Genomic DNA, 18933 nt, shown 5'->3' on the forward strand with positions numbered 1-18933 from the left:
TAGCTGATGTAGTTGTACCATGGACTCAGGTTGATTTTTTAGCTGTAAATACCTGGACAGAGGTTGAAAGTGATATAATCACATCATGGGCTCAGGGTGAACCTTTAGTGAATCTTTGGACAGACAGTGAAGCTACCACAGTCATACCACGGACCAAGACTGAATCTCTAGCAGTAAATCCATGGATACAATTTGCAGCTGAGGCAGATACACTATGGAACCAGAATGATTCTCTAGCTGTAAATCCTTGGACAAATCCTGCATCTGATCATGTTATACAGTGGATTCAAACTGAACTTCCAACAGAATATCAATGGATTCAGAATATGTCTGATATAGTAACATCAATTACCCAGGCTGAATTTCCTGCAGTAGAGACATGGGCAGACCCTCTGGCTGATACAGTAACAATGTGGGATCAGACTGAATCTTCAATAATAAACCCATGGGCAGAAATTGTAGTTTCTACAATGACACCATGGACTCAGATTGAATATCCAGCACTAAATACTTGGATAAATTCTATAGCTTCCACAGTCACACAGATGACTCAGGCTAAATACCCAGCAATAAAGCCTCAGAGACAGTCCATATCTGGTGCAGCCACACCACTGAACCAAACAGAATCACCTATAGAAGATCCATGGACACAACAGGAAACTGATGTAATCACACAGTGGGCTCAGACTAAATCTGAAAAAATAAATCCTTGGATACAAGCAGTAACTGACACAATCATATGGTGGACTCAGGCTGAATCTCCAGCAGTAAATTCCTGGACAGAAACTGTTGGAGATCCAGCTATACCATTTAATCAGATTGAATATCCTTCAGTAAATCCCTGGGCAACACTTGCAACTGATACTGTTACACTCTGGACCCAGGCAAATTTTTCTGTCATCAACCATTTGATACAGTCCATAGTTCATATACTCACACCCACAACCCAGACTGTGTCTGGAGCAGTAAATCCCTTATCACAGTTTGAAACTGATAGAGTCACACAATGGATCCATGCTCAATTTGCTTCAGTAAATCCCTGGACTCAGTCTGAAATCAATCCAATTATAGCATGGACACATGCTACATATTCAGTGTTAAACCCCTGGACACAATTTGAAGTTGACACTTTTACATCATGGACCCAGACTGAGTCTCCAGCAACAAATATAGCTTTATCTAAGTCAGTCAATCCATGGATCTGGGCTGAATCTCCTGCAATAGGTCCCTTAACAGTGGTAGCTGCTGAAATCACACCATGGATCAAGACTATATCTCCTGCAGTAAATCCCTGGACAAAATCTAAATATGACATAGTCCCTCTGTCGATCCAGAATATAACTTCGGCAGCAATTCCCTCAACAGCCTCTGTATTTGATACAATTACCCTGTGGAACATGGCTAAAATTACATTACTAAAGCCTTGGCCACAGCCTGTGACAGAAACAGTCACACACTGGATCCAAAATGAGTTTCCCCTGGTATATAACTTCACACGATTTATAACTGATGTAACCACATTGTTTACTCAGGTTTTTACTTCAGAAGTCAACCCCTGGTTAAGGCCTAAAGCTGATACAGTCACACCGTGGATCCAGGTTAAATCTCCAAAGGACAAGGCCTGGAAAGTGGCACGTTCTGAAACACTAACACCATTTACCACAGAATTGTCTACAGTAGTTAAAGCCTGGATAGAGACTGTGTCTGATACAGTCACACCAGGAACAAAGTACAGTTTTTCAAAAGTAAAACTTGGGATATTGCCCGAGGCAGGTACCATTGAACCATGGAATCCGTCTGAATCTCTGTCAGGAATTCCCTGGACACAACCTTCAGTTGATTCAGTTACAAAGCAGATGCAGACTAAATATACATTAGTAAATTTGTGGACTCAGGCTCAGTTTCCAGCAGTAAATCCCTGGACACAATCTAAGTCACTACCAATAAATATTTTGACAAAATCCAAAACTCTAGGTGTAAATCTGTCAATACAGCCTGAAACTACTACCATCACATTATGGAGTCAGGCAAATCACTGGATAAAACCTGTATTTTCCACAGTCATGCCATGGACACAGGCTAAATATTCAGCAGTGTATCCATTCATGGGTTCATCTGCAGTATCAAATTACAAGACAGAACAATTAGCTTACACAATCCCATTTGGGGTCAAATATGGAACATCAAGGATAAATCCTTGGATACATTCTAATTTTGAACCATTTCTACCATCAACACAAGTAGAATCTTCAGCAAATAAGCATGGAACACATATAGAAAATTATACGGTCATAACAATGACCCAAATTGAACCAAGCGAAGTGAATCTCAGTCCAGAGTCTATACATAAAGGAAGAAGAAAATGGACTAAATCTCAGTTTTCCATAATTCATTTGACAGGGACTGTGTTTTTCACAACCCCATCATGGACAAATGCTGAAAGTTCAACAGCAAATACATGGGGAGAGAACGAGTTTTTATCATCACCAACATTGACTCAGGTTGTAAATCCAGCTATAAATTCCTGGAAAGAGACTGTCCTTTTTATAGGCCAAACATGGATACAGGCTGAAAATCCAGCTGTAAATACCTGGAGAGAGAATGTGCCTTTCACAACCCCACCATGGACTCAGGTTGAAAGACCAGCTATAAATGCCTGGAGACAGGAAGTGCCTTTCACAGGCCTACCATGGACACAGGCTGAAAATTTGGCTATAAATACCTGGAGACAGGCTGTGTTTTCTACAGACCAACCATGGACACAGGTGGAAAATCCAGCTGTAAATACCAGGAGTGAGATTGTTCCTTTCATAATACCACCATTGACTCATGTTGAAAGTCCAGTTGTAAATACCTGGGGAAAGACTATGACTTTCACAGCCCTGTCGTGGTTACAGGTTGAAGGTCCAGATGTAAATATTTGGAGTGAGACTGTGCCTTTCACAGGACCCTCATGGACTCAACTGAAAGGTCAAGCTATAAACGCTATAAACAACTGGAGAGAGATGTTGACATTCACAGCCCCACCATGGACACAGGCTGAAGGTACAGCTGTAAATACCTGGAGGGTAGCTGTGCTTTTAACAGGCCCACCTTGGACTCAGCCTGAAAGTACATCTGTAAATGCTTTAAGAGAGACTGTGTCTTTCACAGTCCCACATTGGATACAGGTTGAAGGACCAGATTTAAATAAATGGAGGGAGACTGTGCTTTTCATAGGTCCACCTTGGACTCAGGCTGGAAGCACAGCAGTAAATACCTGGAGAGAGACTGTACTTTTCACATCACCAGCATGGACACAGGTTAAAAGTACAGATGTAAGTTCCTCAAGAGAAGCTGTGCCTTTCATAGGCCCACCTTGGACTCAGTCTGAAAGTACAGCTGTGCATATTTGGAGAGAGACTGTGCCTTTCACAGCCCCACCATGGACTCAAGATAAAGATTCAGCTATAAAAAACTGGAGAGAGATGTTACCTTTCAGAGTCCCATTGTGGACACGGGCTGAAAGTCCAGCTGTAAACACCTGGAGAGAGACTGTCCCTTTCACAGTCCCAACATGGACTCTGGCTAAAAGACCAGCTGTAAATTCCTGGAAAGAGACTGTGCCTTTTACAGTCCCACCATGGATTCAGGATGAAAGTCCAGGTGTAATTACCTGGGGTGAGACTGTCGCATTCAGACCCCCACCAACAGCAGAGATTAAAAGTTCAGATGTAAACACCTGGAGAGAGACTGCCCGTTTCACAGTCCCAACATGGACTCTGGCTAAAAGACCAGCTGTAAAGTCCTGGAGAGTGAATGTGCCTTTCACAACCCCACCATGGACACTGGCTGAAGTTTCACCTGTAAATACCTGGAGAGAAACTCTGCCTTTCACAGGCCCACCCTGGACTCATGATGAAGGCACACCTATAAATAGTTGGAAAGGGACTGTGCCATTCACAACTGCACTATGGGCTCTAGATAAAGGTTCAGCTGTAAATACCTGGAGAGACATGATGACTTTCACAGCCCCACCATGGTCACAGGCTGAAGTTCCAGCTGTAAATACATGGAGAGAGACTATGCCTTTTACAGTCCCTCCATGGACTCAGGATGAAAGTCCAGGTGTAATTACCTGGGGAGAGACTGTTCCTTTCAGAACCACATCAAGGACACCGATTGAAAGTCCAGATATAAACACCTGGAGAGAGACTGTGCCTTTCACAGCCTCACAATGGACTCAGGCTGAACCTCCAGCTATAAATTCTTGGAGAGAGATGATACCTTTTTCCATCCCACCATGGACACAGGATGGAAGTCCAGGTGTAATTACCTGGGGAGAGACTGTCCCTTTCAGAGCCCCACCAAGGACGCAAATTGAAAGTCCAGATGTAAACACCTGGAGAGAGATTGTGCCTTTCACAGCACTACCATGGACACAGGCTGAAGGTCCAGATGTAAATACCCAGAGAGATACTGTGCCTTTTACAGGTCGGACTCAGGCTGAAAGTACAGCTGTGCATACTGGGAGAGATACTGTGCCTTTCACAGCTCCACCATGGACTCAAGATAAAGGCCCAGATGTAAATAACAGCAGTGAGGTGCTGAGTTTCACAGGACCATCATTGGCACATGCTAAAGGTCCAGCTTTAAATAACTGGAGGGAGACTGTACCTATAATAGGCTCATCCTGGACTCAGGCTGAAAATCCAACTGTAAATGCCTGGAGAGAGAATATGCCTTTAACAGCCCCACCCTGGTCACAGGTTGAACATCCAGCTATAAATACATGGAGAGAAACTGTGCCTTTCACAGAGCCACCATGGACTCAGGCTGAATATCCTGCTGTAAACACCTGGAGAGAAACTGTGCCTTTCTCAGCTCTACCATGGACTCAGGCTGAAAGTCCAGCTGTAAACACCTGGAGAGAGGCTATGCCTTTCACAGACCCATCATGGATTCAAGAGAAAAGTCCAACTGTAAATAGCTGGAGACAGATTTTTACTTTCCCAGCCCAACCATGGCCACAGACTGAAAGTACAGTGGAAAACGACTGGATATGGAATGCCCCTTTTACAGCTCCACCATGGTCACACACTGAAAGTTCAGCTGTAAATACCTGGACTGAGCCTATGCTTTTTATAGCCCCTCCATGGACTGAGGCTGAAAATCCAGCTACAAATACCTGGAAAGTGAATATGCATTACAGAGACACACTATGGCCTCAGTCTGACTTTGCACCAGCAAACCCTTGGACATCAACTGAAAGTTTCAGAATCACCTCATGGACTCATACTGTAAAGCAAGTTTTAAATATTTGGACAGAGCCAATAGCTTCCACAGCCACACTGTGGACTCAGGCTGAATATTCAACACCAACATATTGGACAGAGATTAAGGCCATTTATATAGTCACACCATTGACCCAGTATCAGTTTTCAATAAATACTTTGACAAAATCTGTAGGAGCCATAATCACACTTTGGACGTCTGCTGAATCTCTGTCATTAAGTTCTTTCACACAGAATAGTATCGATACAATCGAATTTTGGCCAATGCTTAAAACTGAGTCTAAGAAAAGGTGGAATCTGCCTCAAACTAGTACATTCATGTTTTCACTAAATCCTCAAATTGATACTTTTGGATCCTTGAACCAAATTGAAAATCAAGAATCTCCTCGGTGGGCCCATCCTGAGATTGATAATGCCAATACAATGGCCTTTCTTGAATTTGGAACACTCATATCACAGGTAGTACCTTTGCCCCAAGCAGCTAGACTCTGGCCCCAAACTGAAGCTGCTAATAGCAAAATTTGGTTTGTATCCTCTGAAAGAATAAATTCCTGGGACCAATCAGAGTCTCAAAGAATGAGTACCTCAATCCATTTTGGAGTGGGTAGAGTGAAGCCCCTGGCCCAACATGAAACTGCTATAGTCATGTCATGGCTTCAGATTGAAACTGGTATATTCCACCCTTGGAACAAGTCTGAAGGAGGCACAGGGAGGTTCTGGCCCCTTTCTGAAACTGAGGATATAAGAGAATGGATCCAAACTGGAGCCAGTACAGTTAACTCTTGGACTCAACTGAGAACTAATATAGTCAGAGCTTGGCCCCAAGCTGAATCTGAATTAGTCAGACCCTGGACACAAGCTAAAACTAATGCAATCACACTATTGACCCAGACTGATGCTATCAAACCTTGGTTCCAAACTAAAATTAATTCACTAAGAGAAGGGACCCAAACTCAATCTCAAATTGTTACTACTTGGATCCAAACACAGTTGCAAATATTTCACCCCTGGATTCAGCCTAAAAGTGATTCAGTCAGATTTTGGACCCAGCCTTGGATCCAAGCTGAAACCCACACAGTCAGACTCTATTATGAAATTGATGTAAGAAAATCATGGGCTTCATCTGAATCTCAGTCAGTCACATTTTGGTCACTGAGTCAAAATTCAGTTAGGACCTCATTTCACTTTGAATCTCAGATGACATGTTCCTGGGTCCGAAATGAATTTGATATAATCAGTCCTTGGAATCAATATGAAACTAGTTCTGTTGGATCCTGGATCCAGTCTGAAACTGGTACATGTCAACCCTGGTTCCATATTGAATCTTCTACAATCACACCATGGACCCAATATGAAACTTTAGAGATCTCCCCTTCAACCCATCCTGAGACTGATACAGCAATAAGGCATTTGTTCCAGCCCCAAATTGATCCAATTAGTACTTGGAATCAGCCTGAGGTAGATACAATCAGATTCTGGACCCAAGTTGAAACAGAAACAATTCCAATTTGGATCCAGATTGGAAGTCAAGTAGTTAAACCTCCCAACTTTTCTGAAGTTGGTATAGTTACACCTTGGCTAAAGACTGAAACTGATGCAATTAGACCCTGGATTCAGTCTGACTTTCAGTCAATCCATCCTTCGACCCAGACTGGATTTGGTATAATTGACCCCTGGTTTCAGCCAAGAGCTTCTGTAAATCAACCCTGGACCTTTGTTCAAACACAGTCAATCAGACCTTGGATTAAAGTGGAATCCAATACAATCAAATCTTGGTTTCATGTTCCAATGAAAAAAGTCAGACTGGGGATTCCTTCTGAGTCTCAAATATTGAGTTTCTGGTTGCAGTCTGATGTTAGTAGAGTTAATGCTTGGATCCAACCAGAAACCCAGGCAGTCAATCCTGGGGCTCATCCTAAAACTGGTAATGTTGCATCCCTGACTATTCCTAAGCCTGAAAGAGTCAGAATGTGGATCCAGCCTGAAAGAGAAATGAGACCTGGCATCATTTATAAAACTAATATAACCACATCATTTGCTTCTGAAATTGAACCAGATGGAACAATTAGTCATTTTGATTCCTGGGCTAACCATGTAACATTTTTACCAATAGAAACTGTTCCTTCCCTAGATGAGCATTTTGCAGCTTTGTCAACTGAAATAGCTGCAGTAGAAAGCCAAGGTCAAATAAATCCTGTCCAACCCAGTGAAATCACAAATATTATCTTTCTTACAGTTTCAAGCACACAGCTTCCTGGAGGAGCTGGTTACCTGAACTTTGGCAACAAATTACAAATTACCAATTCAAAAGGAAGTCCTAATGTCCCATCTAGTTCTCTCAACCCACTTTTTCCATCTTTTTCCTTTATTGTTCCTTGTTTTTTCCCATTTTCATGTTCTTTGTCCCTTACTTGTTCAGTCTTTTCTTCTTGCACATTTTCTTCACCATGTACTTTTCCTTCTTGCTCAGTTCTTCCTATTGTGGGTCTCTCTCCTGTTCCTCCCTTAGCTGCTTCTGATAGTTCTCTCCAGAAACCATCTTCCTCGAAAGTTATTGAAGACACCATTCTTTCCCATACTTTTTCATCCTTTCATGCTGCTCCAGCCACTCTTTTAACAAAGCAACCATCTCTGATGCCTGGATTTCAATTGGAAACCAAGTCTAATCAGCCTGAACAAGATCTTCCTAAGTATTCTGAACTCAATATTTCCCTTGCTGAGTGTCGCCTGGGTGTGGTCTGGAAAGAAAGTCTCCAGGCTTTCTCGCTCTTCAAGACAGCTGTTATTTCTCATGAGATCACAGGCAAGTTCAGTTTATTGGAGTTACTCTATTTGGGACTGTCTTTTTTGGAAAAAACCAGTCTCTGGATAGACCAGAGATCATATCAAATTTTGGTAGGACCAAATTAAAATTATAACCCGTATGAAAAAAGGTAATAAATAATATAATCTTAAAATATATCCACATAAACAAGAAAATATCTTATTTTTCAGGTAATATTTTAATATTTAAATTTTACACAAAGAACAGAAGTATTAAAGTTTTAGTGATTTGAAATATTTTACTATTTCATTTGGGAAATGAATAGAAATATTTTGGGTTTTTCAGAGAGTGTGTAGAGAAACTGTTATAATACTTAAATTTATAGGGTTAAAATGTACATCCATTTCCAAGCATTCCTGAAAAGTTGAAGAGTTACAGGCATTTTCCTAAAATCTAATTGGAGGAAGTCAATATGTTCAGAGAAAGAAGGGTGGTACCATTAACTTCACTTTGTCCCACATATGGATTCCTTCTACAGAGTGTGGATTACGCCCTGGCCTTGTTCCACACTGTCCCAACTGCTGGGAGGCTGAAGTGGGTGAATTCCCTTGGATGGTTTCTGTGCAACTCTCTTTCTCCCATTTTTGTGCTGGTTCTATACTGAATGAACAATGGATTCTCACTACAGCTAGGTGTGCAAATTTCATGTGAGTATGAAGTTTCATGTCAGTCATTTCAAAAGGTTAAATTATAATTACAAAATATGAAAAAAATGAGTTCATTAATGATATGTTCCTTCATATAAGCTATTATTTCTTAGTTAGAGAGGAGAGTGGATCTGGTATATATTATATGGGATATTTTAACTCCTAACTGCAGGTTTTCCCTAATAGCTCAGGTGGTAAAGAATCTGACTGCAATGCAGGAGGTCCTGGTTCAATTCTTAGGTCAAGAATATCTGCTAGACAGGGATAGGCTATCCACACCAGTATCCTTGGGCTTCCCTTGTGGCTCAGCTGATATTTTCCAAGTCTATATCACTCAATGTTAAACAATATAAATAGTAGAATATAAAATATTGAAAGTGTCCAAACATATTGTGCCTAATAAGATATTATATGCTGGCAAAAAGTAGAGAAGAAAATAAAACTAATAATTTAGTGTTCACCTAGATTTCATTTGATTCATATGATCTCTAAACACTAATTTTTTTTCACATTGAAATATGTAACAATAAAACACCTGCTAAATTTTCCTCCCAGAAAAAACTCAGAAGCACTGGCCCATGTCCAGGTGGGGCTTATCGATCTTCAAGACCCTGCTCAAGCTCAAACTATAGGCATTCATCGTGCCATGCCCTACCTGGGCCCTAGAGGACCTCTGGGGCCTGGTCTAATCTTCTTGAAGCAACCATTACATTTTCAACCCCTGGTTCTTCCTATCTGCCTGGAGGAGAGCCTAGAGCAAGAGAAAAATATACAACTGTATGACTGCTGGCTACCCAGTTGGTCCCTCATGAGAGGTGAGTAATGCAGAAAACTAAGATAGCAGGACAATAACAAATTTGGAAACAGCAATATTTTGTAGTGTGTAATAATATACTTTTTGTTATCTTTTTCTTTAGCCACATTTCTCTTTCTAGTCTAGGCTAATGCTTAAACTCTCTATTCTCTGTTTTCCACTAGGAAGTCCTGGAATTTTGCAAAAAAGGCACCTGAGCATCCTGCAAGCCATCACATGTGCCCAGTTTTGGCCCAAACTGAATGAATTTACTTTCTGTGTGGCAGCCAAGAAAGCTATGGGGGAGGCTGGCTGTAAGGTGATGGATGAGTTGAAGTCACAAAAGGCAGGGAGAAAGAGAGGTATATCCTTCAAAATAAGAAGTTATTTCCTAACCTCCTTTAAAATATTTCTTTTTCTTGTCTGTTTCAGGGTGACCTGGGGGCACCTCTTGTGTGTCATCTGCAACAAAAAGACACATGGGTGCAGGTGGGAATTTTGACTCACTTTGATGAACACTGCACAAAGCCCTACGTCTTCAGCCAAGTGAGCCCTTTCCTTTTCTGGCTCCAGGGAGTTACACGACCTAGCCAAGCACCCTGGTCCAAGCAAGGGCCCATGACCACCTCTGCTTCAGTCTCCCTTTCAGTCTCTACCTCTACGAATGCCTCAGCTTTTACTTCCACACCTGCTTCTGTCCGGCCACATTTCATCTCTCTGCCACAGCCTCAGAGTAAGGCTCAAGAAAATTGTAGTGAGTGATTTATTAGAAGGAAAGGAAGAGAAGAGGATAATGAAAGTAGAAAAGGGGGTGTAGAAAATGCTTTTTTCCTGGTAATGCATGAATTTTTATGTCAATGAAGTGATAGGAATTATTTTCCTATGGCTTGCAAATACATTTCATCCTTGATGCATTATTTAACTTTCTTATGTATCCATATGATATACATGATATGATTATTATATTCATCTTAATATATTATTCTGAAATCTAGAAAAGTTCACTTGATTCATCATTTGTTAAAGATCAAAGTGGGAATAGGGATAGCACAGAAGGAGAAAAACGGGAAAACAGAGGATGAGATGGCTGGATGGCATCACTGACTCGGGGACGTGAGTCTGAGTGAACTCTGGGTGTTGATGATGGACAGGGAGGTATGGCATGCTGCGATTCATGGGGTCGCAAAGAGTCGGACACAACTGAGCGACTGAACTGAAATGAATACAAAGTTCTTTACTATTATTTATTGCTTTATAAAAGTAATTTTATGTTAAATATGTTGGTTTTGTTGACAATATGTAATTATTTCTGGAGAGTACTATGTACCCCACTTCCCTGGTGGCTCAGGTGGCAATGTGGGAGACCTAGGTTGGATTCCTGGGTCAGGAAGATCTCCTGGAGAAGAAAATGGCAAACCACTCCAGTACCCTTGTTTGGAAAATCCCACGGACAGAGAAGCCTGGTAGGCTACAGTCTATGGGGTCATAAAGAGTCAGAAATGACTGAGAAATTTTGATTTTTTTTTCTTTTCCTATGTACCCAACAATGATATATTTTGATGATTATCATTTCTATTTTCATTGACTCTTATGAAACAAATTACACTCATCAAAGTAAATTAGATCTATTTTGATTGAATAATATTCCTACATTTTACATTTTACCTAAAGCCATTTGCCCTCACTCACACTGCCATATTGATACTGAATTATGCTGTTAAAATATGTAGAGATCATTTCATTTTATGGTCAAATTCTTCAAGTTCATTCACATAGATATCTCAGAATATGCATCAGTGAAGAATCAGATTTTTATCTTCACTTATGCCCTTATTTTTTTTTTAATAACTAATCTCTACCATTTCACACACACACATTCACATACACACATGCATACCTAGCTTCAACTCCCACTTTTTGAGTTCCTATTTTTTTAAATATAAGCATTTTGCTGAAATTTATAAATTAGTGTGTCTATTTGCCATGTCATTAAGTTGTAAATTTAGTCAGCTCACCCCTCCAGTTCACTTAAACTACAATTTTTATTTCTGCAAAATTTTCAAATCAAATTATTGTCTTTTATTGCTGTCTAGTCTATTTTTTATATTGCTGTAACTCAGTTGTTAGAGCTGGAAGAACCTGAACCTGGACCATTAAAAACTGCAGATTTGAAAAGGCAAAAATAAGGGAAGAATTATTTCCAGGGAGATAACATGTACACAAAAATGCTGTTTGTGTCTGTAAGTGAATTTTAATAATAGACATGCTTAGCAGAGCTGTGAGAGGTGAAAAATGTATAAATGGGATATAAATGAGAATTCTGCTGAATTCATTTCTACTCTGTTTTTTTTTTTTTTTTTCTTAGCTTTGGCAGATCGAATTTCTCTGAGATATGCCATGCCTTGGCAGGCCATGATCATCAGTTGTGGCAGTCAAATTTGTAGTGGTTCCATTGTTAGCAGCTCTTGGGTACTCACTGCGGCCCACTGTGTCAGGAATATGTAAGTTGACCTCATGAATCTTCCAGTGTACTATTACCTAGTATCTCCAAATTACTTTGTTGAAGCAGTCTTTGAACACATTCACTTCATGTTATGACTGAATCATTCTCTCTTATCCTTCGTATCATCTTTGCTTCAAGCTAAGCAAGCATGCTTCTCTGTTCAGCTGATTGATATCTCTGTCACTTAATGTTTCTGTAATCCTATTCTCTGTGAATCCAGCTTTATTTTCCTTGATGGGAAGTATGAAGTTGGAATATTAGGGCTATGAATACATGGTAAAAGACAATGTGGTAGATTTAAATGACTCAAGTTTTCAAGGGAGTCTATTCTAATTATTCTCTAAATACTCACATAGGAATCCTGAAGACACAGCTGTAATATTGGGTCTGAGGCACCCTGGGGCACCTCTGAGAGTTGTTAAGATCTCTACCATTCTTCTGCATGAGAGATTTCGATTGGTGAGTAGGGCAGCAAGAAACGATCTAGCATTGCTGCTCCTTCAAGAGGTCCAGACTCCCATTCAGATTTTAGCACCGCTAGGTCATCTGAAGAATCTGAACAGCTCAGAATGCTGGCTGTCTGGGCCACGAATTCTTAAGCCAGGTTAGTAGTTAATTTGTTTGTTAGGGCACTGATTTTAAATAAGACATTGGTGGTGGTGGTTTAGTCATTAAGTTGCATCTGACTCTTTGTGACCCCATGGGCTGTAGCCCACCAGGTTCTTCTGTCCATGGAATTCTCCAGGGAAGAATATTGGACCACTGTACAACATTATATTTCTACCTTGTATATACTACCACTGTTCAACAACATAAATTTAGTTTTCATCCAACACTGTATACTTAAAACCTCCATTTGCCCCTTTCCTTCTCCTACTGTCTCTCTTCCTCTGGTAGCCACTCCATGTTCTCTGTATCAACATAATTGTATCTCCTTGCTTTTGCTTGTTCATCAAAAATCATTAGAGACATGCAAAGCAAAACCAAAATTAAGTAATACATGTTAGAATGACTGTCATCAAGAAAACAACAGATAAATGCTGAAGATGCTCTGAAGAAAAGAAAATCCTCTACACTGTGTTGATATTGTAAATTGCCACAGTCACTGTGGAGGTTAGAATGGAGGTTCCTCAGAACACTAAAAGTGGAACTATAATATGAGCCAACAATCCCAATCCTGGTCCATATTTTTGATGATAAAAATTTAAGGAAAAAGCATTTCTTTTTAGACTTAATAACTTTATTAAGATATAACAAACATATAAAAATGGTGCATATTTAATCCATACAATTTCAAGATTTTGAAATTATACATACAACTATGAGGCAGCTTCCCAGTTGTACACTGGTATGGAATACAGCTAGAAAGCATAGTTTGATCCCTGGGTCAGAAAGATCTCCTGGATGAGGAAATGTAACCCAGTCCAGTATTCTTGCCTGAAGAAGCTCAGCGACAGACAATCTGGGCAGTAGTCTACAGTCTATGAGGTCACACAGACTCATACATGACTGAGTGACTAAACAACAGCAATACAAATGTGAAACCATTTAATTAAGCTAATAAACATACCCATCATTTCCAAAAGGTGCTTTATACCCTACCTTGTGTGTATGTGATAAGAACATTTGACATGAGAACTACTTTCTTCATAAAAAATTTAGATGCATAATACAATATTTGTAAATTTAGGGGTACTTTTGTACCTAAAGGGATTTTGCAGGTCCCTAGCACTTAATCAGCTTGCTTGAGAGAAACTTCATGACTTTCAAACAACACTCCATTTCTCTGTGCATCCAGACCCTGAAAACCATCATTTTATTTTCCACTTCTACCAGTTTGAATACTTGAGATACCCTGTCGTTGTTCAGTCACTTCTATGAGATAACTTATATAAGTGGAATCAGAGTATTTAATCTTCCAATAACTGGATTATTTCAGTTAGCAAAATGTCCTCCAGCTTCATCCAGTATAACTAAGAAAATTTTCTTTTTTTAAGACTGAATACTTGCCATTGCATATGTATACCTCAGCTTTTTACTTATTTGTATATAGACATTAGAGTTGTTTCATTATCTTGGTTATTGTGAGTAATGCTGCAGTAAACATGGGAGCACAGATACCACTCCTTATGGAAGAACTGTAATCACTAGTGTCTCCATTACTCCTCCTTTTAAGACTTTTATCATTTTATATGAAATCAATATTTCATACAATGATGGCTTTATGATGAATCCATAAAATTTTAAAGATGAATGATAATACATGGGAGATATTTCTGTGAACAGTCAAATTTTACAAACAAGATAGAGAAAATATGTAATCAAACAGTTTTGTATCTATAGAACATAGGAAGATGTTTTTGTGTCCTTTAATTTGTTCTTTTTAAGACAGAGAAACTGGACTTAAGTTGAAATTTCTGAACTTACAAATAAAATGGTGCTTGTTAACTAACAAAGGTGGCATTTGAAAAATGAGTGAAAAGGTTGAAACATATACATTTGTAGAATAAGTTGCTAATTATGAGAGTGATAAAATAGCTTAGCTTAAAAAATTAGAACTAAAGTAATGATAGAGATTGTGGTCTTCTCTCAAAAGCTGATGCTTCAAGATAAACTATTCCATTGAGGTTTTTTTTTTTTTTTCCAACTGTTCTAGGAGAGACAGATGAAAATCCAGAAATATTACAGATGAAGGTGATAGGAGCTTCAAGCTGTGCCCACCTTTACCCTGATATAGGCAGTTCTATTGTGTGCTTCATTACACAAGACAAAGACGCTGACACAAATGTGGTGAGCAGGGTTTCTTCCTTTAAAATTCGAGAGAAACTACAACTTTCCCATGTGTAATCATGTAAACTAAAGCATCCATAAATGATAAAAATAAGAAAGTGAGGTGTTGACCTGTGTTCCAACCTATAGTTAAACAAAATATCTTTAACTATTCAGTTCAGTCGCTCAGTCGTGTCTGACTCTGCGACCCCATTAATTGCACCACACCAAGCCTCCCTGTCCATCACCAACTCCAGAGTTCACTCAGACTCACATTGATTGAGTCATTGATGCCATCCAACTATCTGATCCTTTGTCGTCCCCTTTCCCTTCTGCCCCCGATCCCTCCCAGCATCAGAGTCTTTTTCAATGAGTCAACTCTTCGCATGAGGTGGCCAAAGTACTGGAGTCTCAGCTTTAGCATCAGTCCTTCCAAAGAACACCCAGGGCTGAGCTCCTTTGAATTGATGCTTGTATCTTGTAGTGCAAGGAACTCGCAAGAGTCTTCTCCAACACCACAGTTCAAAAAAATCAAATTTTCGGTGCTTTGCTTTCTTCACATCCAACTCTCACATCCATACGTGATCACGGGAAAAACCATAGCCTTGATCACATGGATATTTGTTGGCAAAGTAATGTCTCTGCATTTGAATATACTATCTAGGTTGGTCAAAACTTTTTTCCAAGCAGTAAGCATTCTTTAATTTCATGGCTGCAGTCACCATCTTCAGTGATTTTGGAGCCCTCCAAAATAAAGTCTGACACTGTTTCCACTGTTTCCCCATGTGTTTCCACTGTTTCCCCATCTATTTCTCATGAAGTGGTGGGACTGGATGCCATGATCTTCATTTTACCAGTGTTGAACTTTAAGACAACTTTTTCACTCTACTCTTTCACTCTCATCAAGAGGCTTTTTAGTTCCTCTTCATTTTCTGCCATAAGGCTGGTGTCATCTGCATATCTGAGGTTATTGATATTTCTCCTGGCAATCTTGATTCCAGCTTGTGCTTCTTCCAGCCCAGTTTTTTTCATGATGTACTTTGTGTATAAGTTAAATAAGCAGGGTGACAATATACAGCCTTGACGTACTCCTTGTCCTATTTGGAACCAGTCCGTTGTTCCATGTCCAGTTCTAACTGTTGCTTCATGACCTGCATACTGGTTTCTCAAGAGGCAGGCCAGGTGGTCTGATATTCCCACTACTTTCAGAATTTTCCAGTTTATTGTGCTCCAAAGTCAAAGGCTTTGGCATAGTCAATAAAGCAGAATTAGATGATTTTTTGTAACCCACTTGCTTTTTTAATGATCCAGTGGATGTTGGCAATTTGATTTCTGGTTCCTCTGCTTTCTCTAAAACCAGCTTAAACATCTGGAAGTTCACAGTTCACGTATTGCCGAAGAATGGCTTGAAGAATTTTGACCATTACTTTATTAGCATGTGAGATGAGTGCAATTGTGCAGTACTTTGAGTATTATTTGGCATTGCCTTCCTTTGGGGTTGGAATGAAAAGTGACCTTTTCCAGTTCTGTGGCCACTGCTGAGTTTTCCAAATTTGTTGGCATATTAAGGGCAGCACTTTCACAGCATCGTCTGTCAGGATTTGAAATAGCTCAACTGGAATTCCATCACCTCCACTAGCTTTGTTCGTAGTGATGCTTTCTAAGGCCCACTTGACTTCACATTCCAGGATGTCTGGCTCTAGTTGAGTGATCACACCATCATGATTATCTTGATCATGAAGATCTTTTTTGTGCAGTTCTGTGTTTTCTTGGCACCTCTTCTTAATATCTTCTCTTTCTGTAAAGACCATACCATTTCAGTCCTTTATCAAGCCCATCTTTGCATGAAATATTCCCTTGGTATCTCTAATTTTCTTGAAGAGATCTCTCATCTTCCCCATTCTGTTGCTTTCCTCTACATCTTTGCATTGATCCCTGAGGAAGGCTGTCTTATCTCTCGTTGGTATTCTTCGGAACACTGCATCCAGATGCTTATTTCGTTCCTCTTCTCCTTTGCTTTTCGCTACTCTCCCTTCACAGCTATTTGTAAGGCCTCCCCAGACAACCATTTTCCTTTTTTGCATTGCTTTTCCATGGGGATGGTCTTGATACCTGTCTTCTATACAATGTCACGAACCTTTGTCCACAGTTCACCAGGGACTGTATCAGATCTAGTCCCTTAAATCTATTTCTCACTTCCATTGTATAATCATAAGGGGATTGATTAATGTCATACCTGAATGATCTAGTGGTTTTCCCTACTTTCTTCAATTTATGTCCGAATTTGCCATTAAGGAGCACATGATCTTTAACTATGAAAATTATTCACAGACTATGTGACTAACCTCTGGCTTATCTCACATTTTTACTCTTCTCTATCCAATCTTAACAACTGATTTGGTGGTCTCCCAGCAAACTGACATCTTATTTAATTTTTGCACTTTTAATTATAAAATTATTGCTTCTAAAAATCCATCTCATTAAAAAAATATTTTTTTAAAATTTCCATTTACAATGAAATTTTTATGCCCCATATTCAGTGATTTTTACTTGTAGTGTCACCCGTAATATTAATGTGTTTGGTGATAAAGTTTATTTGCCCATATACCTATTTAAAACCTTGCTATTTCTCTGAAAATGTAGAATGAAGAATCAGAGATGGCGAGTTGAATCTAAATTCTACTTTAATTTCACAGGAACCAGTGAGTCCAGGCAGTGCTGTCATGTGCAGACCAATGTCTAGGAATGGAAGCTGGAGACAGATAGGCCTCACTAGTCTGAAGGCACTGGCTACCATTGTGAGCCCCCACTTCTCATGGATATTATCCACTTCATCAAAGGCAGGACATCCATTAAACCATGCACTCATGCCTTGGATGGAAAAGCCTAAGTCCTCTAGTCTTGTAAAACAGCCAACCACCCTGCCATTTTGTTCAACAATAATTGTTATACTACAAAGGCTTTCATAACTCATTGCAAAAATAAGGCAGGGCTAATCTATTCAAACTATTCATAATAAAAATGTTAAACAATGTTAAAAAAAATTAAGACCCTATGCAACCTAGGAATATATGTCATGAATAAACTAACTTTAAGATAATTCCTAGCCTTTGCATTGTTTTTAAAAATTAATTGTGTTTTGCTAAATATTGAAACTGTAAGAGGACTCAAGCATGTACCATCAACAAAAACATAAGCACAAAATTTGGAAAATGAAAACTATGAAACAGGAAAAAAATAGCTTGCTCTTTAAACCAGTAAGTGCAATTCAATTGAAAAATGAAACATAATTCCTGATACCTACATTAAGAAAATAAAGCTTATAAAATAAGGAATTTCATGATAAGGCCACATATTATTCCATGATATATATATATATATATATATATCAAACACATACATACATATATATATATATATATATCACACATACATACATATATATATATACATACACAGTTTAAAAAATTAAAATGTATTTAAGAAAATTAAACAGTAAGATTCTTTACAACAAAAAGGTGACATTTACAGATTATGTAAAAACCAACTTATTAATGAATATATGCACAGCAAAATACTACGTGATCTGCCCACTTTAAGTACATGGTGTACATGGCTTTATAAAGGGGAAAGGCCTGGTTCTGACAGACCTTGGGACATGGGCCCCAGGATGATTTGGTTTGCAGGTGCAGTGTGGGGGCCAGACAGAGAGTAGAGGGCATTGGTGTGCTCCTTCCTCAAGGATGGCTGGATTCCCGACACTGCTGTAGCCTTAGACACAAGTTTAGGGATGGACTCTTCAGCATTTGAGCCACAGTGAGCTCAGTGTGTGACCCCAAACCCTCTCCATGGCTTGCAGGTTGGATCTGAGCATCTTTATCCCTGGTTTTCCCTGTCTCTCCTGTGTGGACTCCTGAGAACAGATGGTTGCCTGCTTCTGCTGCTGCTCCTGCTGCTAAGTTGTTTCATTCATGTCAGACTTTGTGTGACCCCATAAATGGCAGCCCATCAGGCTCCTCTGTCCACAGGATTTTCTAGGCAAGGATACTAGAATGAGGTTGCCATTTTCTTCTTCAGGTTTCCTGCTGCCCCAGAGGAAATTTCAATCTTGAGGAGGGTTACAG

At 39.5% G+C, this 18933-nt stretch overlaps 1 protein-coding gene across 1 annotated transcript; it reads left to right on the forward strand.

Annotated features, from left to right (window-relative positions):
- Positions 1 to 4095: 4095 nt before the first annotated feature.
- LOC132658999 (uncharacterized) lies at positions 4096 to 17895 on the forward strand. The gene is made up of 9 exons (XM_060408512.1): positions 4096 to 8076; positions 8576 to 8744; positions 9300 to 9559; positions 9723 to 9856; positions 9970 to 10270; positions 11903 to 12038; positions 12397 to 12644; positions 14697 to 14830; positions 17506 to 17895. The coding sequence occupies exons 1-9, from the start codon at positions 4260 to 4262 to the stop codon at positions 17776 to 17778; spliced, it is 5472 nt and encodes a 1823-aa protein (XP_060264495.1). The 5' UTR covers positions 4096 to 4259; the 3' UTR covers positions 17779 to 17895.
- Positions 17896 to 18933: the final 1038 nt, after the last annotated feature.

This window comes from Ovis aries, chromosome Y (genome assembly GCF_016772045.2).
Source record: "Ovis aries strain OAR_USU_Benz2616 breed Rambouillet chromosome Y, ARS-UI_Ramb_v3.0, whole genome shotgun sequence".
Taxonomy (NCBI): domain Eukaryota; kingdom Metazoa; phylum Chordata; class Mammalia; order Artiodactyla; family Bovidae; genus Ovis; species Ovis aries.